Genomic DNA, 26,175 nt, shown 5'->3' with positions numbered 1-26,175 from the left:
GCTGCCACCTGCCCAGAACCCCCAGTGTCATCCCAGACTGCCACAGCCCCATCCAGGGCATCGCCCCCCGGGACCCCCAGCTCAGCCCCAGGCACAGCCAGCGGGCACAGCCCCTCTGTAAACCTTTATTTCAGCTGGTGCTCGGGGCACCACGCGGGGCACCAGCCCTGTGCCCCCCAAAAACAGCACCTGGGGGGGCCCTGGCAGCACCCCTGGCCCTGCACCGTAGTGGGGGCACCAGGGACGCCCCGAGCAGGGGGCTCCTACAGACAGGGCCCCCCTGGCAGCATAGTGGGCACGGCGAGCCCCCCACTGTGCCCCTGGCGGCTCCCCCGGCACCTCCGGGGGCTCTCGGCACAACCAGGACCCTGCAGAGGGAACGGGGTGTCAGCGGGGACCCCAGAGCGGGGACCCCAGAGTGGGGATCCTGGCACTTGGGGACCCCAACACTGGGCACCCCAGAGCGGGGACCCTGGCACAGGAGGCAGCCAGGCCCCACTGAACCCCAGCCCCGGGGGTCCCTGTGCCCCAGCCCCTCCGTGTCCCAGTGTATCCCTTCCAAGTCCCGGTACCCTCAGCCCTGGGGCTCACCATGTCCCCCCGCCCCGAGGGGTTCCATCTCCCACCCCCAGGGGTTTCCATGTCCCAATCCCGGCGGTCCCCCCTCCCCCGTGTCCCCACCCACCGGCACCGGGCCTGGCTACGTCATTGTCTCCTCTTCCTCCTCCTCTTCCTCCTCGGCCCACCCGCCCAGCGGCATCTCCCGCAGCTGCGAGGCGCGGGCAGCCGAGCCTGGGGGGCACAGGGGGTCAGGACCTGCAGAGCCCCCCCTGCCCCGGCTCCAGGCTCAGCCCCGTGGTGGGTGGGGGGCAGCAGAGTCCCCCCAGCCCCCGGGACACGCCGGGCCGGTGCTCACCTGTGGTCACGAAGGGGTGTTTGGGTGCCCCCGCGGGCTGGGGGCCGGGGCCCTGCGGCTGCTGCTGCTGCTGCTGGTGGAGCTGCGGGGGACAGGGGTCAAGGAAGAGCAGAGAACCAGGATGAGTGCTCAGAACACCCCCAGAGGCAGCCAGAGCCCCCATATTGCTGCTGGAGCCCCCCACCACAGCAGAGCCCCCCGTACTGGCACTCGGAGCCCCCACGGGGCAGCAGGACAGGGGTCCCTCAGCCCGGGACACTCCCCAGCCCCAAAGGGGGGCAGAAGGGGCGCCATGGGTGACACCAGCTGCGGTGCCTCACCCCCAGCACCCCGACAGGCCGAGAACACAGGGTGGGTGTCACCCAGCAGGCCAGGGAGGGTGGGGGCAGCCTGGAATGGTGCTGGGGACAAGGGACCAGGGCCAGGCATGGCTCCCAGGGATGAGGCAGAGCACACAGACAGTGACACTCCGGTGAGAGACACCAGGGGACCCCAAGGGACCTGTGTCCCGGGGTGCTGTGGGCAGGGGGACCCCTGGAACCGCGGGTGACACACCTGGTGCAGGTAGATGGCGTGCAGGCTCATCTCGGCAGAGGCCACCTCGGCCAGCAGCGCCGAGCGGCTCAGGCTGCGCAGCCGCGACTCACTCAGCGCCGGCCTTGGGGCACGGGAGGGGCGGCACGCGGTGACAGCCCCGCCGCAGCGCCCCTCCTCGCTGTGACACCCCTTCCCTGCCCCCCCCTCGCTCTGACACCCCTTCCCTGCCCCGACACCCCTTCCCTGCTCTGCCACCCCTTCCCTGCCACCCCCTCCCTGCCATGACACCCCCTTCCGTGACACCCTCTCCCCTCCCGACCCCCGTCCCCTCCGTGACACCCCTGACCCCCTTCCCAGCCCTGTCCCCCCCTCCCCACGCCCCCCACCCCCCCCCCTCCATGTCACCCCTCCTCACGGCCCCTGTGCCGTGTCCCCACCTGTCCTCGGGGCCCTGGGGCTCCGCTGGGCTGTCGGGGGCTGCGCAGGGCGGGGTCCCCAGGGGGGTCCGCAGGGACGCCAGCAGGCTGGCGGTGGCGCTGGCCGTGCTGCAGGGCTGCCCGAAGCGCGGGTCCCGGGCCACCAGCCCGCTGGCCGCCAGGACACTGGTCACCAGCCCCTCGGGCTGTGGGGACATCCGTCAGGGGGAGACACAAAACACCCCCCTGGCGGCCCCCCCGAGGCGCCCCCACTCACCGCCAGGGCCGAGTCCTCGGACAGAAGGGACGCGGCCAGGGGCCCCTCGGCCAGCAGGTGCCGCGGGGCGGGCGCGGTGGCCGCGTCGCGGGTCACCTGCGCCTGGAGGTGGCCGAGGAAGCGGCGGCGCGGGCGGCGGCGGCCGCCAGCGGGGGTTGCTCAGGGCGAAGCGCATCAGCGACAGCTCCGTCTTGCCGTGCTCCGCCTGGCGCTCCGGGGGCGCCTCCGTGTGTCCCTGCGACAGCCACTGCGGGGACAGGGACATGGCACACCCGGCGGGGGACACGCGGCCCCGGAAGGCCTCAGCCCGGCCCCCTGCCCACCTGGGGGTTGCCGTGGTGACGCACGTCCAGCTGCGCGAAGGAGCAGATGTCGCCCACGCCCGCCACCTCCACCGTGAAGTTGCGGAAGAAGTCCACGATGTCGAGGGCGCGGGGGGGAAAGGCGAAGATGAGGATCAGGGGTGTCACCAGGGGGCTCAGCAGCTCCTCCAGGATGAAAACCTGCAGTGGGAGGCACTGGGATCTGCGGGTGTCCCGGGATGGAGGGCCCAGATTCAGAAGCCCTGGGGCGGGATGTCCAAGGTGGGGGTATCAGGGCAGTAGGTGCTGAGCAGGGGAGTCCTTGGGCAGGGCTGCCCGGGGTGGAGGGATCTCAGTGTGGGGGATTCCAAAGCAGGAGGCTCCTGGATGGGGGTGCCTCGAGAGTGGGGAGCCCTGGTGCAGGAGGATCCCAGTGTGGGGGATCCAGGGTATGGGATCCTGGCACAGAAAGCTCCTGCTCCGAGGGGTCCTGGGGGTGAGGGGTCCCAGGGCAGGGGATTGGGACAGGGAGTCCCAGGACAATGGGGCCTTGGAGCAGAGGGTCCCAGTGCTGGGGGTCCAGGCTGGGGATCCAGAGGCGGGGAGAGCCAGGGCTGGAAAGTCTGAGGATGGGGGGCTCCCAGTCTCTGGGGTGCTGGGGGTGGGGAGCAGGGGGGGAGGATGGCCCCAGCGGAGCGGGGTCCTGGGGAGGAGGGTCGGGCAGTGGGGGGCTGCACGCACCGCCTTGTACTGGAAGAGCTGCGCCATCTCTGCTCGTGTCTCGGCGCGGCCGGCACGGCCCTGCCAGTGCTCGGGCAGGTAATGAACGTGCGCCAGGACCCGCTGCAGCAGCTGCTCCGGGCACCACACCGCGTGCTCGTCCGGGATGAAGGACCTGCAGGGGCACAGCCAGGGCCCCACCTCAGCCCCTCGTGCCCACCCGGCCCCGCATGGCACAGCACAGGGTCTGCCCCATCCACCCGGCCACCACTTCGGCACCCACCTGGCCACCGTGACCACGAGCCCCAGCAGCGTGATGGCCGTCAGGATGTGCTGCACCGTCAGCACGTCCTCGTCGTACACGGTGAGCACGATGAGCACAGCCAGCACGGAGCCGGCGAAGAAGCCCACGTGGCGAGCCAGCACGGCCAGCAGCGGGCTGCTGAACGAGTCCATGTACCTGGTGGCGGGCGCGTGGCCGCGGCCGAGCCGCGCCTGCAGCTCGTGGCCCAGCTCGTTGAAGTGGCGCAGGTAGTGGCGCGCGTAGAGCGACCAGCGGCGCGCACCCAGGCTGCCCGGGGCCCGCTTCAGCCCCTCGGCGTAGCTGAAGAAGGCGAGCAGCAGGCGCCAGCCCAGCACGCAGGGGCACAGCGCCAGGTTGGCCACCCCCAGCAGCACGGCCGCCCGCGCCAGCCCCCGCGCCAGCGCCCGCCGCGCGCCCGCCCGCTTCACCTGCGGCCGCAGGCTCCAGGTGTTCTGGAAGAGCGCGGCCGGGCCGCGGAACAGCAGCAGCTCCAGGTTGAACTGCAGCCCGCGCGTGAGGAAGACCACGGGGCCCAGCAGCGGCAGGCGGAAGCGCACGGGCAGCAGGGACTTGTTGACCATGGCCACGGTGTAGTTGCGGAAGCGCAGGATGCGGTGGTGGATGTCGAGCTCCGTCAGCTCCCGGCGCGGCACGCACAGGGGCTGCCGCCGCTGCAGGGCCAGCAGCCGGGCCTGCACCGACTGCCAGCTGTGGTTACACAGCTCCTCCTGCGGCAACGGCACGGGCATCGGCGCTGGGCACCCGCGGCACAGCGCAGCGCTGCTCGGCGCTGGCGTCACTCAGCACGGCCCGGTGCCCCGTGGCACCTGACAGCCCAGCCCCGACCCCAGCCCCCCCGGTGGCACCTGACAGCCCAACCCCGACCCCAGCCCCCCCAGTGGCACCTGACAGCCCAGGCAGGACCCCAGCCCCCCCAGTGGCACCTGACAGCCCAGGCAGGACCCCAGTCCTCCCCGGTGGCACCTGACAGCCCAGGCAGGACCCCAGCACCTCTGGTGGCACCTGACAGCCCAGCCCGGACCCCAGCACCTCTGGTGGCACCTTACAGCCCAGCCCGGACCCCTGTCCCCCCAGAGACACCTTACAGCCCAGCCCGGACCCCAGCCCCCTCAGTGGCACCTTACAGCCCAGTCCAGACCCCAGCCCCCCTGGTGGCACCTTCCAGCCCCCTTGGCAGCCCCAGCCCAGCCCCTGGCCCCGCTCACCGCGGGGATGCCCAGCGCTCGGATGTAGAAGCTGCGGATCTCCCAGTAGCCCACGAGGCGCCGCAGCGCCGTGACCAGGCGGCACAGCCACACTGCGCCCGCCAGCACCAGCAGGAACAGCAGCCACCCGCTGCCACGGAGCCTGCGGGGACACGGGCGTCACCAGTGCCAGCAAGCCCCCCGTGGCTACCTGCCAACCAGTGCCACAGAGCCTGCTAAGGAGACACAGGTGTCACCAGTGCCACTGGGAACCCCCCACAGCCACACCGGTGCCAGCAAAACCAGAAGCCACCTGCTGACACAAGGCCTGTGGGGGCACAAGTGTCAGCAGGGCCAACAAATCCTTCAGAGGCAGCAGTCACCCACTGCCATGAAACCTGCAAAAGCATAGCTGTCACCAGTGCCACCAACCACCTCACAGCCATCTGCAGTCTCAGAGACTGCTAGGGACATCACCCACAGCATCAGGACCCCATGCAGCCACACCAGTGGCACCCTGACCCCGCAAAGCCACGTTGGTGGCACTGGCACCTCTGCACGGCCACGCAGGCAGCAGCAGGAGCCGTAGCCCCCCCGCCGCCAGTGACCCTTGGGGACACGCGTGTCACCCACACTGCCGGAAGCCCACGTGTCACCCGCAGCACTGAGCCCCCCCGGTGTCCCCGGAGTCCCCTGCCCACCTGCGGGCGCACTGCGGGGCGGGCAGCACGGCGTCGGGCAGCGTCACCTTGGCGCGCTCGGGGACGTGGCTGTGGTTGAGCGGGCGCGTGGCGAACAGCACGTCGTAGTCCACGCAGCACAGCAGGAAGGTGCTGAAGGTGACGACGAACAGGAACTGCCTGGGGGGACGGGGGGTCAGCGGGATCCCGGTGTCACAGCCACCTGGCACCGCACGGTGACAACGCGGCATCACTTACACCAGCTCCAGGACGTCCGAGAGCAAGACGCAGGCAAAGCCATTCCTCTGGTGGAACTGGTAGATGTGTGGGGGGGTTAAGGAGACTGTGAAGGAGTGACGGACCCCCCATGTCCCCCCCCGGTTCCCAGAGTCACTCCATGCTCCCCCATGTGCCCCACAGTGCCACCAGAGGCTGTGCCAGGATATCTTGGTGAAGAAACTGTCCAGGTCCTTAATGTGGTGCCACGAGTCTGGGGGGAAAAACACGGGGGGGTCAGGTGGGAACGTGGTACCGCCCACCCGCGGGACCCCCGCACCCCACCCAGGACGCAGAAACACCTCCTGGGGTCCCCAAACAACCCACGGGACCCGGATCCCCTGCCAGACGGCACCCCAGTACCTGTCGGTCCTTCAGTGACGTGCAGCAGCAGCTGCTCCTCCTCCTCCTCGCCGGGGGGCGAGTCCTCCTCACAATCCTCCAGCCGCCGGTACTCCCGGTAGTCCCGGTCCTCCTCTCCCTGCTCCGCCATCACCTGCCGGGGAACGTGAGCGCCTGCCGCCGCGATGGGGCCGCGGCGGGGCAGGTGGGGGGCGGAGGGTCGGGGGCAGATGTGGGGCACCGGAAATGCCGCTGGGGTGCCGCCGCGCCGCCCGCGTGCCCCGAATTCGGGTGGCCTGAGCTGGCCCCGGCCGCGGGCAGGTGACACCGCAGCTGCCACCGGCCCGTCCTGTCCCACCGGCCAGGCCAGTGCCAGAGCCTGCCGTGACCCTGCAGGGCTCCCCAGGAGGGACCCCCTGCAGGGTCCTAGGGACCCCAGTACTTCCCCCCGGCCGTCCCCGGGCCACGCTGGGCTGCCCAGCGCGAGTGGGGGGACGCCTCTCCCCACGGAATCCTGTGTCCACAGCCCCCCACACCCTTCCTCCGCACAGAGCCCCCTCCCCACGGACTCGTGTACCGACAGCCACCCCGCAGACCCCACTCACCACGGACACACTACCCCCGGAGCCGGGACCAGGTCAGGACCAGTCCCGAGCCCTGGTGGCCTCTCAATGCCTTGCGGACCCCGGCCCGGGGAAGGACTGGACCCCCCCAGCCCTCTGGGGCAGGGCAGGACCGCGGACCTTGGGGCAGGACGACAACTCCCCACAGGGGAGGACGGGACCCAAAACTCTGGGAGGGGACCCCAAACCCTTGGATGAGACCATCACCCCCTGGGGAAGGATGGGACCCCCACCCCTGGAGCAGGACGGGACCCCCCATTCACCCCCCCACGGTCCCCTTACCGCCGCCCCGCAGCGCCGCGCGTCACCAGCGTCCCCCGCGGTGGCCGCAGCCCGTGTCCGGCCAGGCCGGTGGCCGCGGGTGACACCGTCCGGACCCACGTGTCCGGGGCTGACTCACGGCGCGGGGCTGATGCAGCAAGAGGGACCCGACCCCACTTGTGCAACACCCCTTGGGGACAGCGGCCGCGTCCCCCGGGATCGGGTGTCCCGGCGGGTGACATCGGCACGGCCCGTCCCCAACCAGCTCCGCATCGGGAAGCCAAAAATACCCGCGGAGCCCGAAAATAGCCCCAGAGGGTAAACGGTGGGGGGGCCGGGGGATCCCCGGGCCGGGCGGCCGGGACACCCCCGGGGCCAGGGACAGAGCCCAGGGGACGTGGCACCCGAGGGACACGGCGGGCCCCGGCAGTGGCCCCGGTGACCCTGCCGGGACACGTGTGTTTCCGCAGCGTCACCTGTGTCACGGGGACCCCCGCGACTCCGCACGGGGGGGACACGGACACCTGCCCGTGGGGACACGGCAGGGTGAGCCCCCGTGGTGACACGAGCCCCCGTGGTGACACATGGCTGCGCCGTACGAACACGGACGGGGCTCGTCAGTGACCCCCGCGAGTGCCCCGGCACCACACGTGGGGACACGGCACCGCCACGGCCGCAAGGGACACACCGGCCCCGGTGTCCCCGAGCTGCCCGGCTGGGGGGTCCCGGGGCAACGGCCGGGCTGAAGGACCCCGGAAAGGAGCGGCGTGACCCCGCTCCGGGGACAGCGGGGCTCCGCCAGCCCCGGTAGCCGCTGCCCCGTCCCTGCTCACCTGGCCGCTCGGTGCCGGCCCGGTCCCCGCCGGTGCCGGGCGCTCAGGGGGCCCCGCGCTCGCCCCGGGCCCCGCCGCCGGCCATGGCCGCACCGGCAGCGGCCCCGGGCAGCGGCGGGGTCGGGGGTGCCGGTGCGCGCTCCGAGCTCCGGCGCGGGTTCCGGTGCGGGTCCGGAGGTCCGGAGGCGGCCCCGGGGAGGAGCGGGCGTGCCGGGACCGGGATCGGCGGGGTCAGGGCGCGGAGCCCGGGTAGGGCCAGAGGCGCCGGAGAGGGGCCGGCGCGGGTCGGGGCCGGCGCAGGGCCCGGGCCGCGGTGTTGGGGCTCCGCCCGCCCGGGACCGCCCGGGACCGCCCCGGCCCGCCCCGGTCCCGCCCCGTGCCGTCCGGTGCCGCCCCCGGAGCCGCCCCCGCCCGGAGCCGCCATGCCGCTGCCGGTGCTCTTGCTGCGGGCGGCGGGCGCTTGGACCCGGCTCCGGCCGCCCTCCGTGCCGGGGCGCAGGTACCGGGGGAGTGCGGGGCATCCCGGGCGGATCCCGGACCCTCGGCTCCCTTGGAGCGCAGGAACCCCAGCTCCTGCTGGGAGGAGCCCTGATTCGGTGGTCGCGGGGGTCCCGGGGGTGCGAGTCGGGCTGCGGGGGAGCCAGGGGTGCCGGGAACTCGCGGGGGCTCCCGGACACCTGGATCCCTGCGGGGGGACCGCGGGGAGGCCGGGGCTCCCGGGAGGCTGAGGGATACAGGGGCTTCCCGGAGCAGCGGGAGGGGAATCGGGGCGGGGGCAACACGTGGGCAGTACTGGGGTGCTCCGGGCTACCCTGGGAGGCTCCTTGGCCCTTGGGAGGACACCCCGCCGCTGGGTGCGGTGCGGCGAGCTCGCCCTCGGCAGCCCTGCGGCGTCCGCGAGGTTCCCGGACTCACGGGCCTTGGCTGGTGGGGGCACCCCAACTCCTGGTGGGGAATTGGACTCCGGGGTTCCAGGCGGTCCTGGGGGATCCTGGCTCCCTGGGAGGCAGGAACACAACTCCTGAGGGGGAAGATGGGATTCTGAGGTGCCTGGGCTGATCCGTGGGGGCTCCCCCAGCATTCACTTACCCCCAGGTTCACTTCACTCACCCCTCTCCCCAGTTTCAGGTATGGGGGGCGCCTGGGGCTGGCCGTGCCCCCCCGGCTGCCCCCCGCGCTCCCGGCCCCGCGCCGGCTGCTCCTGGTGGGCTCGGCCTCGGGCTGCGTGCTGCTGGGGCTGCTGCGCACGGCCGCGCGCTGCCAGGAGGCCACTGTCCCCGCTGTCCCCCCTGCCGCTCCCGAGCCGCCAGAGCCCCCCCCGGAGACCCCCTTTGACTGGCCACTGTTCTGGACCTTCCTGCGCCCGCAGCTCCTGGCGCTCTCAGCTGCTGTCGTGGTGAGCAGGGCCGAGTGGGTGGCCATGGCCACCCTTGTCCCCACTGTCCCTGTGTCACACCTATGCTGTGGAGTAACACACGGTCCCGGTGCCACAGCATGGTGGCCACTGTCCCACTGACATGGTGTGACACTTGCCGTCCCACTGCCTGTCACTGTCCTAGTGCCACAGCGTGATGGCCACGGTCCCTGTGCAGGGTGGCACGGCATGCCACTGTCCCCATGCCATGGTGTGGCAGCCACTGTCCTGGTGCCATTGTGTGACACCCACCATCCTGGTATCCGCTGCTGTGTGACACGTGCTGTCCCAGTGGCACAGTGTGACAGCTGCCGCCCCAGTGCTGACATGAGACAGCCACTGTCTGGTGGCATGGCGTGACCCCCACTGTCCCAGTGCCACGGTGTGACCCCCACTCTCCCAGTGCCATGGCGTGACACCCACTTTCTGATGCCACAGTGTGACACCCGCTGTCCCAGTGCTGTGCCAGGCCACCTGCTGTCCTGGTGCAATGGCGTGGCACCCCGTGCTGCTGTCCCAGTGCCGTGACAGCCCTGTCCCTGTCCCTGTGTGTCCCTGCAGCTGGCACTGGGTGCAGCCCTGCTCAACGTGCGCATCCCGGTGCTGCTGGGCCAGCTGGTGGATGTGGTGGCCCGGTGTGCCCGCGGCCACGTGGCCACCTACCTGCGGGAGGTGCGGCGCCCGGCCCTGCGCCTCCTCGCCATCTACTGCCTGCAGGTGAGTGCCGACCCCCCAGAGGGTGGGTGGGGGGTCCCGGGGGTGCCCCCTGGCCCTGCTGACACCCCGTCCCGCAGGGCCTGCTGACCTTCGGCTACATCGCGCTGCTGGCCCGCGTGGGCGAGCGGGTGGCAGGCAACATGCGCAAGGCTCTCTTCAGCGCCCTGCTCAGGTAACGCCGGCAGGGACGGGGCACGGGAGAGAGGGTGCCCGGGGACCCCCACCCACCGCTCCCCCGGCAGGCAGGAGGTGGCCTTCTTCGACGCCACACGCACGGGGCAGCTGGTGACACGGCTGACGGCCGACATCCAGGAGTTCAAGTCTTCCTTCAAGCTGGCCATCTCCCAGGTGAGCCCGGCCGTCTCCCGGGTGTGCCCGGCTATCTCCTGGCAAGCCCGGCGGTGCCCCCAGCCCCTGTGTCCCCCCAGGGCCTGCGCAGCAGCACCCAGACCGCCGGCTGCTTCGTGTCGCTGTACCTGCTCTCGCCCAAGCTCACGGGGCTGCTGCTCGTGGCGCTGCCGGCGCTCGTGGGCGCCGGCGCCTTCATCGGCGCCTTCCTCCGCAGCCTGTCCCGCCAGGCGCAGGAGCAGGTAACCCTCACCTGAGCCCCCCTGTCCTGCCAGCCCCGAGGCCGCAGCGTGGGGCGTCTCCAATGTCCTCGCTGTCCCTGCAGGTGGCCAAGGCCACCGTGGTGGCCGACGAGGCGCTGGGCAACGTGCGGACGGTGCGCGCCTTTGCCATGGAGGAGCAGCAGGCAGGGTAAGGGCGAGGGCGGGAGCCTGGGGGTGGGGGGCGTGGGGCAGAGGGGACCCCAGCCCATCCCTGCCCCAGGCTGTTCCGTGCCGAGGTGGACCGTGCCGGACGTCTGAGCGAGCAGCTGGGACTTGGCATTGCCGCCTTCCAGGGGCTCTCCAACCTGGCGCTCAACGGTGAGTGGGGGTCACACAGAGGGACCTGGGGGCTGCGGGGTGGGACTCCCTTGGGCAGGACCTCCTCCATGCCCCTTCTGCATGTCCCCTTCGAATCCTGCTCTGCCCCCACCCCACAGGCATCGTCCTGGGAACCATCTTTGTGGGTGGCTCCCTGATGGCTGGAGACCAGCTCTCACCCGGTGACCTCATGTCCTTCCTGGTGGCCTCGCAGACGGTGCAAAGGTCAGGGCAGGGCCCAGTGGTGCCCCCAGTACCCCTGGCACCCCCTGTTCCCCACAGCCTGCCTGGGCACAGCCCTGAACTCAACCTCTGCCCTTGTGCATCCCAGGTCCTTGGCCAGCATCTCCATCCTGATGGGCCAGGTAGGTGGGGTGAGGGCTCCTGGCACCCCCTGAGGCTTGGGATTCAGGTTTGGGGCTCCAGGGCTGCTTTCACCACCCTCCCTGTGGGTGAGGTGGGGTCTGGGGGGCCATGAGGTGCTCCTGCTGTCCTCCCACAGGTGGTGCGGGGTCTGAGTGCTGGTGCCCGTGTCTTGGAGCTGCTGAGACTGGAGCCCCTCGTGCCACTGCAGGGGGGGGCCACCATCCCTGCCCACTCCCTGTGCGGACGCATCTGCTTCAACCACGTCTCTTTCAGGTGGGTCCTAGCAGGCCCCTGCCTGGCCCCCCATGGCTCTGAGCCACCCCATGGACAGGGGGATTGGCACCATGTCCCTGCAGCCCCCTGCAGCCCCTGCTCCTCTTCCTGCAGTTATCCCACCCGGCCTGGCTACCCTGTCCTGCAGGACTTCAGCCTCACCCTGCCCCCCTGCCAGACCGTGGCCATCGTGGGCCCCTCAGGAGGAGGTACCAGCACCCCCACCCTCTCCCTGGGCACATCCTCCTTCTCCCCAGTCCTCTGCCCAGTGCGCCCGGTGTGTGCCAGGGACTGGGAACCCCCCAGTGCTGCTGGAGCCAGGGCTCCAGAGCAGGGGGGCTCAGGGGTCCCCTCCCCAGGGAAGTCAACGGTGGCAGCGCTGCTGGAGCGGTTCTACGAGCCCACGGCAGGAACCATCACCCTGGACGGGCACGACATCGCCGGCCTGGACCCCTCCTGGCTGCGGGGGCAGGTCATCGGCTTCATCAGCCAGGTGGGACAGGAGTGCTGCTGGCCAGGACCCGCGGCTGTCCCGGGGCAAGTGGAGCGAGGTAGGGCTGGGTGGGCTCAGTGCTGAGGGCCGGGGTTTGCTGCAGGAGCCGGTGCTGTTTGGCACAACCATCATGGAGAACATCCGCTTCGGGAAGCCAGGAGCCTCTGATGCCGAGGTGTACGAGGCCGCCCGGCTCGCCGACGCTGACGGCTTCATCCGCAGCTTCCCCGAGGGCTACAACACCGTCGTGGGTATGGCCGGGGCGGGAGGGGTCCGGCGGGCGTGGGGGCCCAGCTGAGGCGGTCCCGGTCCTGCGGGGACGCCGGTGCTGCTCACCGCTGACGTTCAGCTGTGCACAGGGAGCCGTGGCCGCGCTGGGCTCCGAGCAGGAGCGATGGGCTCCGGCTGTGGCGGGTCCTTGGCTGCGGGCCGGGGCGGTGTCCCCGGGCTCTGTGGCACGGACGTTCTGGGGGGTGCCCTGGGATGGTGCAGCACAGCATCTCCACGGTGTCCCCGCGGTGCCCTGCAGGCGAGCGCGGCACGGCGCTGTCCGGAGGGCAGAAGCAGCGCATCGCCATCGCCCGGGCTCTGCTCAAGGACCCGGCCGTGCTCATCCTGGACGAGGCCACGAGCGCGCTGGACGCGCAGGCGGAGCGGGCGGTGCAGGCGGCGCTGGAGCGCGCTGCCGCCGGCCGCACCGTGCTGCTCATCGCGCACCGCCTCAGCACCATCCGCGGCGCGCACCTCATCGCCGTGCTGGCCCGGGGCCGCGTGGCCGAGGTGAGCCGTGCGGCACGGCGGGCACGGGCCGCCGCCCGTGACACCTGGGTGGGCCCCCGCAGGTGACACTATCGGCTGTCCCCGCTGTCTCCGCAGGCGGGGACTCACGAGGAGCTGCTGCGACGGGGGGGTCTCTACGCCGAGCTCATCCGACGGCAGACGAAGGAGGGGTCCTGAGGGGTCCCCGCGCTGCTCCCCAATAAAGCGGCGCTGCCAGGCGGACGGGGCTGCGCTCTGTGCGGGACTTGCGAAGGGTCCTCCGGGCCGCTCGGGGGTGCCCTTGGCTCCGGGGAGAGCGAGGGCCGGGCGGGGCCGGGATGAGTGACGTTGGCTTGTGGGCGGGGCCGGAGGGGCTGGCCCCGCCCCCTCCCCTGCCGCGCTGCCCCGCGGGGCGGGGGTGTCCCCTGTGTCACCCCCTGTGTCACCCCCTGCTCGGTGCCAGCCCCCCTGCCGAGATGCGGGACCCCTGCGTGGCCCTGCTGCGGTGAACGTTCCCCGTGTGACCCTCGGGTGTCCCGTGTGTCACCGTGGCGTGTGGCACCGCTGTCACTCCCGACTGAGGAAACGCTGCAAGACCCCCGGGGGTTGGAGGGGGTGAACCCCAACGTGACCCCGGGATGGGGGACCCCTGCACCCCCCTGGATGGAGGAGCCCATGCGTGATTTCTGTCAGGGGCACCGCGATATTACCACGGGGCAGGGGGCCTCATGTGTCACCTCCGGAGTGGGTGACCTCTGGGGTGGGGAGACCCCCGTGTGACCCCCGCTGGAACGAGGGGGTCGCCTGTGTCACCCTCCAGGCCGGGGACCCCTCTGTCACCCTGGACTGGAGGGACCCTGTGTCATCTTCCTGGGGTAGGGACCCTCTGCATGACCCCGGGATGGGGGACCCCTGGAATGGGGTTACCCCTTCCTAACGCCCCTGGAGGGACCGTCCCCTGTGCTGCCCCTCAAGGTGGGGGACACTTGTGTCAAACCCCCCAGGCAGGGGGAGCCCCTGTGTGACCCCCGGGTGGGATTAGCCCTGCATGACTCTCCCGGGGTGGGGGTCCCACGGGTCAGCCTTTGTATGGGAGACCCCTGTGTCACCCCCGGAGTGGGGGCACCCTGCGACATCCTTCTGGGCTGAAGGCTCCACTGCATCGCTTCCCGGGGTGGGGGGACCGCTGTGTGACCCCGGCATGGAGGGACCTCCGTGTGACCCCGAGCTGGGCTGCCCGATGCAGGGGCGCTGTCTGCCGGCCCCCCTTCCCGGGGGTCTCGGCCCCCCCGTACCCCAACGCTGCGGCCGCCGGCGGGGGCGGCGGGTGGAGCCGCGGGAGGGGCGGGGGCGGCGGCGGCGGGGGACGGCGGGGACCGGCGGCGGCTGCGCCGCGGCGGGAGCGGGACCGGGGCTGGGGCTGGAACTGGAGCTGGGATCGGGGCTGGGACTAGATCCGGGACCGGGATCAAGAGGGGGACCGAGGCTGGAATCGGGACCGGAACCGGGACCAGGGCTCGAACCGGGTTCGGAACCGAGACCGCGACCGGGGCTGAGGCCGGGGCTGGAAGCGGGACGGGGGCTGCGCTGCGCTGCCCGCCGCTCCGCGGCGCCGGCCGGGCAGCATCGGCACCGGCAGCGTGACGGACCGGGGAGAGCGAGGCGGCCGGTCCTGCCTCCCCATCCCCTGCCTTCCTCTCCCCTGCCCACCCTCCTCCCCCCTTCCCTCCCGCCGGCTGCGCCCTGAGCCCGGCGCGGCGATGGGCTGAGGCTGCGGGACACCGCGGGGCCCCGGCGGCAACAGGATGAGGAGGGGCTCGGAGGGCAGCGGGGAGGGCGAGGGGCTCTCGAGCCTGCGGGCGTTCGCCCACAGCTCCTCGCTGCACGGCATCAGCCACGTCTTCGCCTACGGGGCCGTGTCCCTGCGCCGCGTGCTCTGGGGCGGCTTTTTCCTGGGCTCGCTGGGGCTGCTGCTGCTCGTGTGCGCCGAGCGCGTCGCCTACTTCCTCACCTACCCGCACGTCACCAAGCTGGACGAGGTGGCTGCCCGCAACCTCACCTTCCCGGCCATCACCATCTGCAACCTCAACGAGTTCCGCTTCTCCAAAATCACCCGCAACGACATGTACCACGTGGGCGAGCTGCTGGCGCTGCTCAACGAGCGCTACGAGATCAGCAACCCGCAGCTGGCCGAGCCCCACGTCCTGGCCGCGCTTCGCGACAAGGCCAACTTCAAGAACTTCAAGGCGAAGCCCTTCAGCATGGCCGAGTTCTACAACCGCACGGGCCACGACCTGGCTGACATGCTGCTGCAGTGCTCCTTCCGCGGCACCGGCTGCACCGCCCGCAACTTCACCGTGGTGAGTGCCCCGGGGCTGGGGAGGGGACCCGCCGGGTGGCCCGGGGCTGCAGAGGGACAGGAGAGCCCTGCTGGGGTCAGGCATCGGCAGGCGGTGCCCCTCTCTCATCTCCGCGCCCGCAGCACTCAGCCCCTGCCCACCCCCTGGGGACAGCACCCCCGCCGCGGGATGTCCCCACCCGGGGTGCTGCAGGGGCGCCAGGCGGCTGCGGCAGTGCCAGGATGGAGCGGGGCTGTCCTGGGCACTCTGGGCTGCCTGGGGTCTCTGCTGGCATGCAGGGGTGTGGTGGGCACAGGATGCTCACAGGTACAGGATGCTCACAGATGTGCTCTCCTGTACCGGCTGTCACTTGTACAGGTGCTCACAGGTGCAGCCCCCACCACCCGTGCCAGCCTCAGGTGCCACTGGGCACCGCCAGCAGCAGCCGCTGCCCTGACTGCTGGCACAGAGGCTCCCATGGGCAGCACTTCCATGCCTGACATGGGTGGGGGTCCCTGTGCCGGCCCTGCTGGGACCCCCTGCCACTGCACCCAGCACCCTCCACCTCTACCTCCAGCAGCCCGGTTCCTGCCCCCAGCAGCCCCCTGCAGCCCCCAGAACAGGGCAGGGACAGTGGCACAGGCAGGGATGATGGCACTTGTGTGACAGGCAGGGACACTGGGACAGGCAGGGATGGTGGCACAGACAGGATGGACAGGGACAGTGTCAGAGGCAGGGTGGACAGGGGCAGTGGCATGGGCAGGACAGGCAGGGACATTGGCACAGGCAGCGATGGTGGCGTGGGCAGCACAGACCCTCCCCTCCTGCCACAGCAGCACCAGGCAGCAGCGTGGGCGCTGGGCAGCTCACGTCTGCCATGCCAGCTCTGCCCAGTCCCATCGCTGTCCCCTGCAACTGCTGTCCCCTTAATGCTCTTGGAGCATTGATTAACTCACCACGCGGGTTGGGGACGAGCTGTGCTTTGACAGGTCTGTGCCCCCTGTGCTACCTCCATTCCCCCCGTGCCTGTGGCCAGAGCTGCTGTGCCAGTGTCCCCGTAGCCCGGCCGGCAGTGGTGATGGCCCCTGGGTTTGAGGGCCAGGACATGGGACCTCAGGGCTGAGGGTCCCTAGGACAGAATTTGAGGTGGGTGGTGCATGCCTGATTAGGCGGCAGGGTCCTGGCTCCACCCCCCAAAATCCCCAGGCTCGGCCAGTCCTTGGGATCCTGTGTTCCAGGCCAGGGTGCTGAGCCCTGGCCCTGTGTCCCTGACCTCACCCCAGCCCGGGCCCAGCGTCCCCGAGGTTCCTGGGCATGTGGTGGGGCCCAAGGGCCATCGGGTGAGCTGAGTCTGCTCTCACATCCCCCAGGGCCTGTTGGATGGGGCAGGATGGGGTGTGGGGACAGGGGATCTCCGGGGAGCAGGGCTGGGGGTCCCCAAGGCACGGGGCTGGGGGTCCCCGTGTGACCCTGAGCGTGCAGCGCAGGAGGGCTGGCACTGCTGGGGACACGTCCCCATCACTGTCCCCACCCATGCCCCCCCCCAGCATCCCCATGCCGGGCAGCCGTTGCCATGACACCCGCCCCCCCCTTTCCTCCTTGGGCACCGCATTGCCATGGCAACGGGTCCCCACTTTGGGAGCAGCTGGTTGCCACGGCAACGCCCCCTCCGCTCCCCCCCGTGGGACAGAACCCCCGGGTGGGGCACCCCCAGCAGAGAGGGCCGTGGCACCCCGGGGCTGCATGGCCGGCGCTGGGGGCCGTGGGACCAGGCTGGGGCTCAGGGGCATCCCGGGGCCCCGCGCTCTGCGTACCCATCCCGGGCAGCTCAAGGTCACCCCAGGGCTCCTGCTGGGTGCGGGTCCCCGGGGGGGCTGGCCGGGACAGGCTCTCGGGTCTTGGGGGGGACATGGTGGCCTCTGCTGCTGTGACAAAGGAGTCCTGGTCCCCATCACCGTTCTGGCTTGTGCCCTCCCATCTCAAGTGTCCCCACATGTTCCCTGGAACTGTGACGAAACCCAATATCCCTGCAGAGCCGCGGCAGCACAGGCCGGGCACCATCAACGCCCTCGCCTTCTCCTGGCAGCACTGGCATCCTGTGCTGGGGCACTGGGACCCCATCGTGGCTCCTGCATGGCACTGGCATCCTGTCCTGGGGCACTGGGACCCCATCGTGGCTCCTGCATGGCACTGGCATCCTGTCCTGGGGCACTGGCACACCATCCTGGGTCCTGCATGGCACTGGGATCCTGTCCTGGGGCACTGGGACCCCATCGTGGCTCCTGCATGGCACTGGGATGTTGTCCTGGGGCACTGGAACACCATCCTGGGTCCTGTAGGGCACTGGGATCCTGTCCCAGGACACTAGGACCATCCTGGGTCCTGCAGGGCACTGGGACCCCATCGTGGCTCCTGCATGGCACTGGGATCCTGTCCTGGGGACTGGCACACCATCCTGGGTCCTGCATGGCACTGGGATCCTGTCCTGGGGCACTGGCACACCATCCTGGGTCCTGCAGGGTACTGGGATCCTGTCCTGGCTCATGTGGGGCACTGGAATTCCCACTGCCATGTCCCCATGTGTGTCCCTGTGTCCCCACAGGGTCACCACAGTGGCACTGAATGTCCACACGGGGTCCCTGCAGTGGCAGTGAGAGCCCTGTCCCCTGTCCCACGTGTGCCCCGTGTCCCTGCAGATCTTCACTCGCCTGGGGAAGTGCTACACCTTCAACCCGGGGGGGCCAGGCCGCGAGGTGCTGACCACGCTGCAGGGCGGCTCCGGAAACGGCCTGGAGCTCATGCTCAACGTGCAGCAGGAGGAGTACCTGCCCGTCTGGGGGGACACAGGTGAGCCCCTGCCCGTCTGGGGGGACACAGGTGGGACCCTGCCCGTCTGGGGGGACACAGGTGAGCCCCTGCCCGTCTGGGGGGACACAGGTGGGACCCTGCCCGTCTGGGGGGACACAGGTGGGACCCTGTCTGTCTGGGGGGACACAGGTGAGATCCCCTGCTCTGCACCTGACCCCCGTCCCCTGCTCTGCAGATGAGACCTCGTTTGAGGTGGGAGTGAAGGTGCAGATCCACAGCCAGGACGAGCCTCCCTTCATTGACCAGCTGGGCTTCGGCGTTGCCCCTGGCTTCCAGACCTTCGTCTCCTGCCAGCAGCAGCGGGTATCCGGGCACGGCGCCCGGGGCTGGGCACAGACCCCCGAGGGATCGGGATGGGCCCCGGAGGGACTGGGATGGACCCTCACAGGGCCCGGGATGGTGACCCAAGGGGATCAGAATGGACCCCCAGAGGGCTTGGGATGGCCTGGTGCTGCCACACCAGGAATGTCCCTGTGGGGACATTCCAAGCCGCGGGCACCCCGGCCATGTCCATGGGGACACGCCCTGCCCAGCCGTGCCGTGGGTGCCGTGCCGCTGCACGGCACAGGCTGTGGGGCAGCCCCACGCAGGTAGCGGCTCCGGCAGCGACCCCCGGCTCCGCGGAACAGCCGCCGGGGGGTGGCGGCACCGGCCCCCGCAGCCAGACACCTAAATTTAGGTGCCTCGGGTGGGCGTCACCACGTGTGCCGGCACATGGGCGGCAGGAGCACGGCGGCAGCAGGAGCGGCCCTGGCACCCACGGGCGGGGGGGCAGGGCCTTCACCAGGCACCATCCCCGCACCAAGGGGAGGGCGGGGGTCCGCGCTGACCCCCCCGCCCGGCACGTCCTGCTCCAGGCGGTGCCGCCTGCCAGACGTCGCTGCGGCACCCGGTACAGGTGACAGCTGCTGCAAGAGCCATGCCCGTGCCCCGAAAGGAGGGGACGGGGCGGGACGGGGGCTCGGGGGTGGCAGGACAGCAGCGCTGGGGTGCGGGGTGAGCTCTGCCCGAGGGGCGGCACTGCCGCGGGCTGGGAGGCGCGGCCGTGGCCGGGTACGACACCGGGGACATCGGGGCTGACACGGGGCCCCAGGACGCCGTGTTTTCCTTAGCGGGTGCCCGGCAGCTGGTGTACCTGCCCCCGCCGTGGGGGGACTGCAAGGCCACCCCCATCGAGTCCGACTTCTTCACCAACTACAGCCTGACCGCGTGCCGCCTGGACTGCGAGACGCGCTACCTGGCCGAGAACTGCAACTGCCGCATGGTGCACATGCCGGGTGAGCGGGGGGCGGCCGGGGGCCGCGGGGCTCCGGCACCAAGGGACCAACCCCGCCCCCGCGACCGCCGCCTCTCCCGCAGGCAATGCCAACGTCTGCACCCCGGAGCAGTACAAGGAGTGCGCCGACCCCGCGCTGGGTACGTACCCCGAGCCCCCCAACGGCCCCGGACACCCCCGGCCTCCCCCGGGCACCCCTGAGCCTCCCAATGCCCCTATTGCTGTGAGCGCAGCTCCGGTGTCCCTGTGCCCCCACCACTGAGAGGGTGGCTCTGGTGTCCCTGTGCCCTCGCTGGGGTGGGGATCACCGCTGTCCCCAGATGCGCAGGGCCGGGCTCCCTCCCTGTGCCACCGACAGTGCCCGTGGCACACTTGTCCCGGGTGGCACACTTGTCCCGGGTGGCAGCCACCAGCACCCAGCTCTTTCCCCGGAGCATCCCGCCCCCCCCTCCCCCGCGGGCAGGGGTCCTGGGGGTCCCGGTCCCACCGCCGCCCCCCCAGACTTCCTGGTGACCAAGGACAGCGAGTACTGCGCGTGCCGCACGCCCTGCGCCATGGTGCGCTACGGCAAGGAGCTCTCCATGGTGAAGATCCCCAGCAAGGCCTCGGCCAAGTACCTGGCCAAGAAGTTCAACAAGACGGAGCAGTACATTGCGTGAGTGACACGGCCACCTCCGCTGTCACTGCCACCGTGCTGTCACCCGCCGCCTCGCCAGCACACAGCGTGACACAGCCCCACAGCCCAGCATGACAACGCCAGCTTAGGGCACAGTGTGACAGTGTGACATGGCACAGCATGGCCCCGTGACATGAACCAGCAGTGTGACACAAGGGCCCCAGCATCTATGAACTGACACAGCCCAGAGTGACAGTGTGACAGGGCACGCCCACCCAGCATCCCCCAGCAGACATGAACTGGGACAGCATGACAGTGTGACACAGCAGCACGGCACAGCCAGGCACGGCATCCCCATCACACACCAACTGACAGCCCAAAGTGACGTGTGACACGGCATGGCATGGCACGGCATGGCACGGCCTCCCCTGTGCAGACCTGCTCTAGATACAGGAAACCCACATGGCACGGCATGGCACAGCATGGCCTGACACAGCACGGCATGGCACAGCACACCCTTGTGCCCCCTCTGCCCTGCCCCACATTACCCCATGGCACAGTGCAGCCCCCCGGCCTGGCACGGCACAGCCTGGCACCCCCCTGCAGCTGACAGTGCCCCCTTGTCCCGTGTCCCCCAGGGACAATGTGCTGGTCCTGGACATCTTCTTCGAGGCACTGAACTACGAGATGATTGAGCAGAAGAAGGCGTACGAGGTGGCGGGGCTGCTGGGTGAGGGACAGGGACCCCAGGGGTGCCGGGGACACGGGGTCTGCCCTCGCTGACGTCACCTCCTGCACAGGTGACATCGGGGGGCAGATGGGGCTCTTCATTGGTGCCAGCCTCCTCACCATCCTGGAGATCTTTGATTACCTGTATGAGGTGAGCCCCCCCGGCCTCCCCCTGCCCGGGGCTCTCGGGCTGGGGACCCTGACCTGCCCCCCCCAGGTGTTCCGGGACAAACTCCTCAGCCTGTACAAGGAGAAGAAGCGGAGCCCGCGGAGCGACGGCGGCACCCTGGTAACCCCCCCGCGCCCCCCACTCCCCAGCCCCCCGCCCAGGGGTCGCACCCCATCACCCCCCGCTCACCGCTCTCTCGTCCCTCCGTGCGCCCGTCCAGGAGCACCCGGCGGTCCCGGGCAGCCCCACGGCCCCGCGTCCACCCAGGTACACGTGGGGGGGCAACCAGAGCCCCCCGGGGCTGGCATGGGGGGTGTGGGGCTGTTGCTCCCCCGGGGGAGATGGGGGTCCCTGGGGGGCTCCCCGGGGCCAGCGCGGGGGTGCAGGGCCATTCCCTGCAGAGCTCCTGCATTCCCTGCGAACCCCCTGCATTCTCTGCAGACCCCCCCATTCCCTGCAGACATCCCCCATCCTCATCATCCCCCACAGCACCTTGTTCCGGGGTACCCCCGCCCCGACACCCTCAGCCGGGCTGGGGTCCCCCAGCCTCCCCTCCGGGACGCAGTGGGGCAGGAGGGGGGGTCCGCGTGGGGGACACGGGAGGGGCCAGCCCGGCTCCAGGCCAAAGGGGAGGGTCCTGGGCCACCCTGGGGGGCACAAGGGGAGGGGGCACGGGGCAGAGCCCCCCGGCAGGCAGGGCGCAGGGGGCACTGGTGGCAGTGGGAGCTGACCCCCCACCCCCCTGCAGGGCGCCTGGCCCCCCCTGCCCGGCCCCGCGCCCCGTCTCGGCGTCGCCCCGAACCTGCTACCTCGTCACCCGGCTCTAGGGTCCCCCCCGGGCCTCCCCGCAGAGCCCAGCCCGCCCCCCCGCCGGCCGGGGGGCTGGGGGGACACCCCCGGGCCGCGGGGCAGCCTCCAGGCCTCCCCCGCCCCCTGAGGGGGCGTCGGGGGGCTGGGGGTGAGGGGCCGCCCCGGCCCTGCTCCCACGTCCCTGCATGCGCTGCCTGTGCCCCCCCGCGCTGGACATGCAACCCCTCCCCACGGCCCCCCAAATAAAGAGGTGCCCCAGGCCCCGGCTCCAGGCTGCTTGGGGGTCGGGGGGCCTGGGGTGCTCAGGGGTCTGGGGGGCTCCAGGAGGGAGAAGGCAGCACTGGGGGGTCACAGGGCTGGGCTAAGCACGGGGGGGGTCTGTCACATGGCACTGGGGGTCCCTGACAGCCCAGGAAGGAGGAGGTGGCACTAGGGGGTCCCACGGCTGGGCTAGGCATGGGAGGGGGTCTGTCACACAGCAGTGAGGGTCCCCAACACCCCAGGAAGGAGGAGGCAGCATGGGGGGGGGAAGCTCTTTATGGGACACCGAACGCACATCACCCACATACAGCAGGCCCTGGCGGGGGGCACACCCCCCTGGGACCCCCCAGCAGAGGGGGGCTCAGGGGGAGTAGGGAGAGGAGATGGGGGGCGCATTCCCCCCTGGGGTCCCTGCGCCTGGTCCCGGAGGGTCCTGCCCCTCCACCAACCCTGTGGCCCCGTGTCTGGGGGTTCCCATGCCTCGGGAAGTCCCCTGCCCCCGGTGAGTCCTGTGTCCCGGGGGGAGTCCCAGCCCTCTCATCCCCCCAGGGGGGTTGTGCCAGCCCCCCACAGCCGGGGCAGAACCTAATAAATACTGGGGGGGCTGCAGTCAGGGGGGCTGGCATGGGCTGGCACCCGGCTGTGGGGGCAGGGGCTGCCCCCCTCGGGGGGTCTGGGGACTCAGGGGGCTCTAGGGGGGGCAGAAGTCGGTGAAGTAGGGGTGCTGCAGGGCCTCCTCCGCTGAGATCCGCTGCACCGGATTGCACTTGAGCAGGTTCTGGGGGGCACGGGGGGCTGAGGGGGAGGGCACAGAGCCTCCCCATCCCACAGCCCCCCAGGTGGGCAGGGGGCTGCGAGGGGGAGGGCACCCGCTCCTGGGAGCCAGAGCCCCCATGGGGTGGGCAGGGGTGACATGTGTGGGATGGGAGCAGGGGGCGTGCAGGCTGGGAGACACACCAGGGGTGGGGGACACAGGGGCAGGGGGGCACAGGGGCAGGGGGCACAGGGGCAGGGGGGCACAGGGGCAGGGGGGCACAGGGGCAGGGGAGCACAGGGGCAGGGTCTCACCTGCAGCAGGTCCCGGCCAGTCGCGTTCAGCTTGGGCACCACGTTGACCAGGGAAGTGGTAGCTGGGTACATGGGGTAGGGCTGGGGACACACGGGTGACCCCCAGCGCCCCCAGACCCCTCATTCCCTCTGATCCCCTGTGTCCCCTGCCCTCACCTTGTAGTCTGGCAGCTTGGCCATGGCGGGCCACTGCTCCTCCGTGGGGGTCCCCAGCAGCGTGGGGACAGTCAAGGACCACCATGGGGACACCCAGCACCCGCCCCCTGCCCCACTGCCCAGCCGAGGGGGGTTCCAATTCCAAGGGATCCTCATTCTCAGAGCTCCCCATTCCCCAGGGGTCCCTATTCTGCAGGGCTCCCCATTCCCAGGGGAGGTCCTCATTCCCGAGGGCTCTCTGTTCCAGCATTTCCCCAGTCCCCCATTCTGGAGGGATCACCATGCCCAGGGCTCCCTATTCCCAGGGGATTCCCCATTCCCAGGGGAAGTCTCCGTTCAAGGCTCTCCCCATTCCCAGCAGTCCCCATTCCCAGGCAGTCCCTTCTGGGGCTCCCCATCCCCAAGGATATCGGAAGATCCTCTTCAGCTGGTCGTCCACGTCATTGCCCGGGAACAGGGGCCGCCCTGCGTTGGCCAGCTCTGGGGGGACAGGGGGTGGTTCCCACAGGCCCCCGTGGCCCCCAGGCCCCCCTCCAGTCCCCTGGCCCCCCAGAGTACCCGCGAAGATGCACCCAGCTGACCACATGTCGATGGAGGTGGAGTAGAGCTTGGCCCCGAAGAGAACGTCCGGGGGCCGGTACCACAGAGTGACCACCTGGGGAGGGACAGGGACACTGGCACAGGGACAGGGGGAGCCCCAGCCGGCTGGACGGGGCCAGGAGCCCCATCCCGAGCCCCAGGAGCCCCAGAGCCCCGCTCACCTCGGCCGAGTAGCAGCGCACAGGGATGCCGAAGGCCCGAGCCAGCCCGAAATCCGCCAGCTTGAGCTCCCCGTTCTGGGGGCACAGAGGGGTCAGCCTGGGGGGCCCCACTGCATCCCCCATCCCCAGGGACAGCGGCCCTGCTGCCTTCCCATCACTGGGAACACAGCAGAGATGGGGGCAACTGAGCCTGGATAGACACCAGGTGCGACTCCCCAGGATGGACAGACAGACAGCCCCCATTCCCAAGTGCCACCCCTGAGCACAGCCCTGCTCCCAGGTGTGACTGCCCAGGACAGACAGACAGCCCCCACCACCCCTGAGCACAGCCCTGCTCCCAGGTGTGACTGCCTGTTACTACCAGTAACTGCCCAGGACAGACAAACACACAGACAGACAGCCCCACTCGCAGGTGAGTGCCCAGGACAGATGGATGGACAGACAGACAGCCCCATTTCTAAGTGCCACTCCTGTTCCCAGCCTCGCTTGCAGGTGTGAGTGCCCAGGACAGACACACAGCCATCCAGCCCTGCTTCCAGGCGTGAGTGCTCAGCCCCTGTCCCAGCCCTGTCCCAGCCCTGTCCCATCCATGTCCCAGCCGTGTCCCAGCCCTGTCCCCTGTCCCAGCCCGTGTCCCAGCCCTGTCCCATCCATGTCCCAGCCCGTGTCCCAGCCCTGTCCCATCCATGTCCCAGCCCTGTCCCAGCCCTGTCCCAGCCCGTGTCCCAGCCCTGTCCCAGCCCGTGTCCCAGCCCTGTCCCAGCCCTGTCCCAGCCCGTGTCCCAGCCCTGTCCCAGCCCCTGTCCCAGCCCTGTCCCAGCCCTGTCCCAGCCCCTGTCCCAGCCCTGTCCCAGCCCCTGTCCCCCGTGTCCCAGCCCTGTCCCAGCCCTGTCCCATCCATGTCCCAGCCCGTGTCCCAGCCCGTGTCCCAGCCCTGTCCCAGCCCTGTCCCATCCATGTCCCAGCCCTGTCCCAGCCCTGTCCCAGCCCGTGTCCCAGCCCGTGTCCCAGCCCTGTCCCATCCATGTCCCATCCGTGTCCCAGCCCGTGTCCCAGCCCTGTCCCATCCATGTCCCAGCCCTGTCCCCTGTCCCAGCCCGTGTCCCAGCCCCTGTCCCAGCCCGTGTCCCAGCCCTGTCCCATCCATGTCCCAGCCCTGTCCCCTGTCCCAGCCCGTGTCCCAGCCCCTGTCCCAGCCCGTGTCCCAGCCCTGTCCCATCCATGTCCCAGCCCTATCCCAGCCCTGTCCCATCCATGTCCCAGCCCTGTCCCCTGTCCCAGCCCGTGTCCCAGCCCATGTCCCAGCCCCTGTCCCAGCCCATGTCCCAGCCCGTGTCCCAGCCCCTGTCCCAGCCCTGTCCCAGCCCTGTCCCAGCCCTGCCCACCCGGTTGATGAGCAGGTTCTGCGGTTTCAGGTCGCGGTGCAGCACGTTGCGGCTGTGGCAGAAGGCGAGCCCCTTCAGCAGCTGGTACATGAACGACTGTGGGGCACGGGCGGCTCCGTCAGCGCCGGGCACCCCGCGGGCCCCCGGGGCTCCCGGCACCGCCACACCCACCTTGACGATCTCGGGGTCCAGATCCCCGTTACAGCTGTCAAAGTATTTCTTCAGGTCCTGGGGGAAGCGAGGGGGGCCGGCAGCGGTGACCCTCAGAGACCCCCCCGGACCCCCGTGCCCCCTCGGACCCCCGTGCCCCCCCGGATCCCAGTGCCCCCCCGGACCCCCGTGCCCCCCCGGACCCCCGTGCCCCCGGTGCTCACCTGGTCGCAAAACTCGAAGACCAGGGTCAGCTTCTTGTCGCTGTGCAGAACGTCGTGGAGCCTGCGGGGCAGGGGTCGCTGAGCCCCCAGCGCCCGGCCGGGCCCGGGGCACCGGCAGGAGCAGCCCCCGAGCCCAGCCCCCGGTACTCCCGGTGCCCCCGGTACCTGACAATGTTCTTGTGCTTGAGCTCCTTGAGCAGGCAGATCTCCCGCAGCGCCGAGCTGGGCACCCCCTGCGGGATACGCGGGTTGTGGGAGCCGGGCGTACCGGGGGGTGCCGGGGGTACCGGGGTGGTACCGGGGGTACCGGGGGGGTCCCAGCCCCGGCCCCCCCTCACCTCATCATCGTCGTCCAGCCGCACCCGCTTCAGCGCCACGATCTCGTGTGTCTCCCGGTTCTTGGCCTTGAACACGGTCCCGTAGGTGCCTGCGGGGACGGAACGGGGTCACGGTAGAGCCCCCGGTACCTGTACCGACACCGCCGCCGGGCCCCGCAGCACCCGGGTCCCTCCGTACGGCTCCGGCCCTGCCGCACCTTCACCGATCTTCTCCAGCTTCTCGTATTTCTGCATGGCGCCGCGATCGGTCCCGGCCCGGCCCGGCCCCGGTACCGGCCCCGCCACCGGCCCCCGCCCGCCCCGCCACACCTCCCGGCAGCCCCCGCGCGGCCCCGCCACACCTCCCGGCAGCCCCCGCGCGGCCCCGCCCCGCCACACCTCC

General features: G+C 70.9%; 4 protein-coding genes across 9 annotated transcripts; 2 read left to right on the top strand and 2 right to left on the bottom strand.

The window, feature by feature from the left end:
- Nucleotides 1-111: 111 nt before the first annotated feature.
- ATG9B (autophagy related 9B) lies at nucleotides 112-8,028 on the bottom strand. Its single transcript, XM_059868577.1, is given in 16 exon segments — nucleotides 112-368; nucleotides 686-792; nucleotides 917-998; nucleotides 1,472-1,574; nucleotides 1,891-2,075; nucleotides 2,150-2,272; nucleotides 2,274-2,393; nucleotides 2,470-2,649; nucleotides 3,190-3,343; nucleotides 3,452-4,200; nucleotides 4,699-4,840; nucleotides 5,379-5,537; nucleotides 5,616-5,680; nucleotides 5,804-5,847; nucleotides 5,997-6,129; nucleotides 7,693-8,028. Coding segments are annotated over 14 exon segments (2,328 nt in total). The 5' UTR covers nucleotides 6,127-6,129; nucleotides 7,693-8,028; the 3' UTR covers nucleotides 112-368; nucleotides 686-700.
- Nucleotides 8,029-8,076: 48 nt separating this feature from the next.
- Nucleotides 8,077-12,884, top strand: ABCB8 (ATP binding cassette subfamily B member 8). The gene is made up of 16 exons (XM_059867726.1): nucleotides 8,077-8,191; nucleotides 8,815-9,088; nucleotides 9,668-9,823; nucleotides 9,901-9,995; nucleotides 10,066-10,171; nucleotides 10,252-10,413; nucleotides 10,497-10,582; nucleotides 10,655-10,752; nucleotides 10,872-10,977; nucleotides 11,084-11,117; nucleotides 11,255-11,391; nucleotides 11,506-11,600; nucleotides 11,751-11,884; nucleotides 11,988-12,135; nucleotides 12,414-12,664; nucleotides 12,761-12,884. Exons 1-16 carry the CDS (start codon nucleotides 8,115-8,117, stop codon nucleotides 12,839-12,841), a joined length of 2,040 nt encoding a protein of 679 aa, XP_059723709.1. The 5' UTR covers nucleotides 8,077-8,114; the 3' UTR covers nucleotides 12,842-12,884.
- A 1,185-nt stretch (nucleotides 12,885-14,069) lies between these two features.
- Nucleotides 14,070-21,710, top strand: ASIC3 (acid sensing ion channel subunit 3). 6 transcript variants are annotated; one of them, XM_059868234.1, is made up of 11 exons: nucleotides 14,070-15,003; nucleotides 17,679-17,829; nucleotides 18,026-18,153; nucleotides 18,977-19,127; nucleotides 19,210-19,266; nucleotides 19,628-19,781; nucleotides 20,381-20,472; nucleotides 20,543-20,622; nucleotides 20,689-20,760; nucleotides 20,861-20,907; nucleotides 21,389-21,710. In XM_059868234.1, the coding sequence occupies exons 1-11, from the start codon at nucleotides 14,449-14,451 to the stop codon at nucleotides 21,465-21,467; spliced, it is 1,566 nt and encodes a 521-aa protein (XP_059724217.1). In that variant the 5' UTR covers nucleotides 14,070-14,448; the 3' UTR covers nucleotides 21,468-21,710. The 6 variants fall into 6 exon arrangements, 5 of the variants coding, with proteins under 5 accessions (XP_059724217.1, XP_059723920.1, XP_059723839.1 ...); XM_059867937.1 differs by having other exon boundaries at nucleotides 20,861-21,710; XM_059867856.1 differs by having other exon boundaries at nucleotides 20,543-20,760; nucleotides 20,861-21,710.
- Nucleotides 21,711-21,971: 261 nt separating this feature from the next.
- CDK5 (cyclin dependent kinase 5) lies at nucleotides 21,972-26,103 on the bottom strand. The gene is made up of 12 exons (XM_059868343.1): nucleotides 25,991-26,103; nucleotides 25,794-25,882; nucleotides 25,621-25,688; nucleotides 25,456-25,516; nucleotides 25,253-25,309; nucleotides 25,082-25,177; nucleotides 23,697-23,771; nucleotides 23,494-23,590; nucleotides 23,346-23,415; nucleotides 22,936-22,996; nucleotides 22,780-22,860; nucleotides 21,972-22,489 (listed from the first exon to the last, which is right to left on the bottom strand). The coding sequence occupies exons 1-12, from the start codon at nucleotides 26,025-26,027 to the stop codon at nucleotides 22,403-22,405; spliced, it is 879 nt and encodes a 292-aa protein (XP_059724326.1). The 5' UTR covers nucleotides 26,028-26,103; the 3' UTR covers nucleotides 21,972-22,402.
- Nucleotides 26,104-26,175: the final 72 nt, after the last annotated feature.

The sequence above is a fragment of the Haemorhous mexicanus genome, chromosome 1 (assembly GCF_027477595.1).
Source record: "Haemorhous mexicanus isolate bHaeMex1 chromosome 1, bHaeMex1.pri, whole genome shotgun sequence".
NCBI lineage: Eukaryota > Metazoa > Chordata > Aves > Passeriformes > Fringillidae > Haemorhous > Haemorhous mexicanus.
This window is presented reverse-complemented; position numbering and strand designations above follow the sequence as displayed.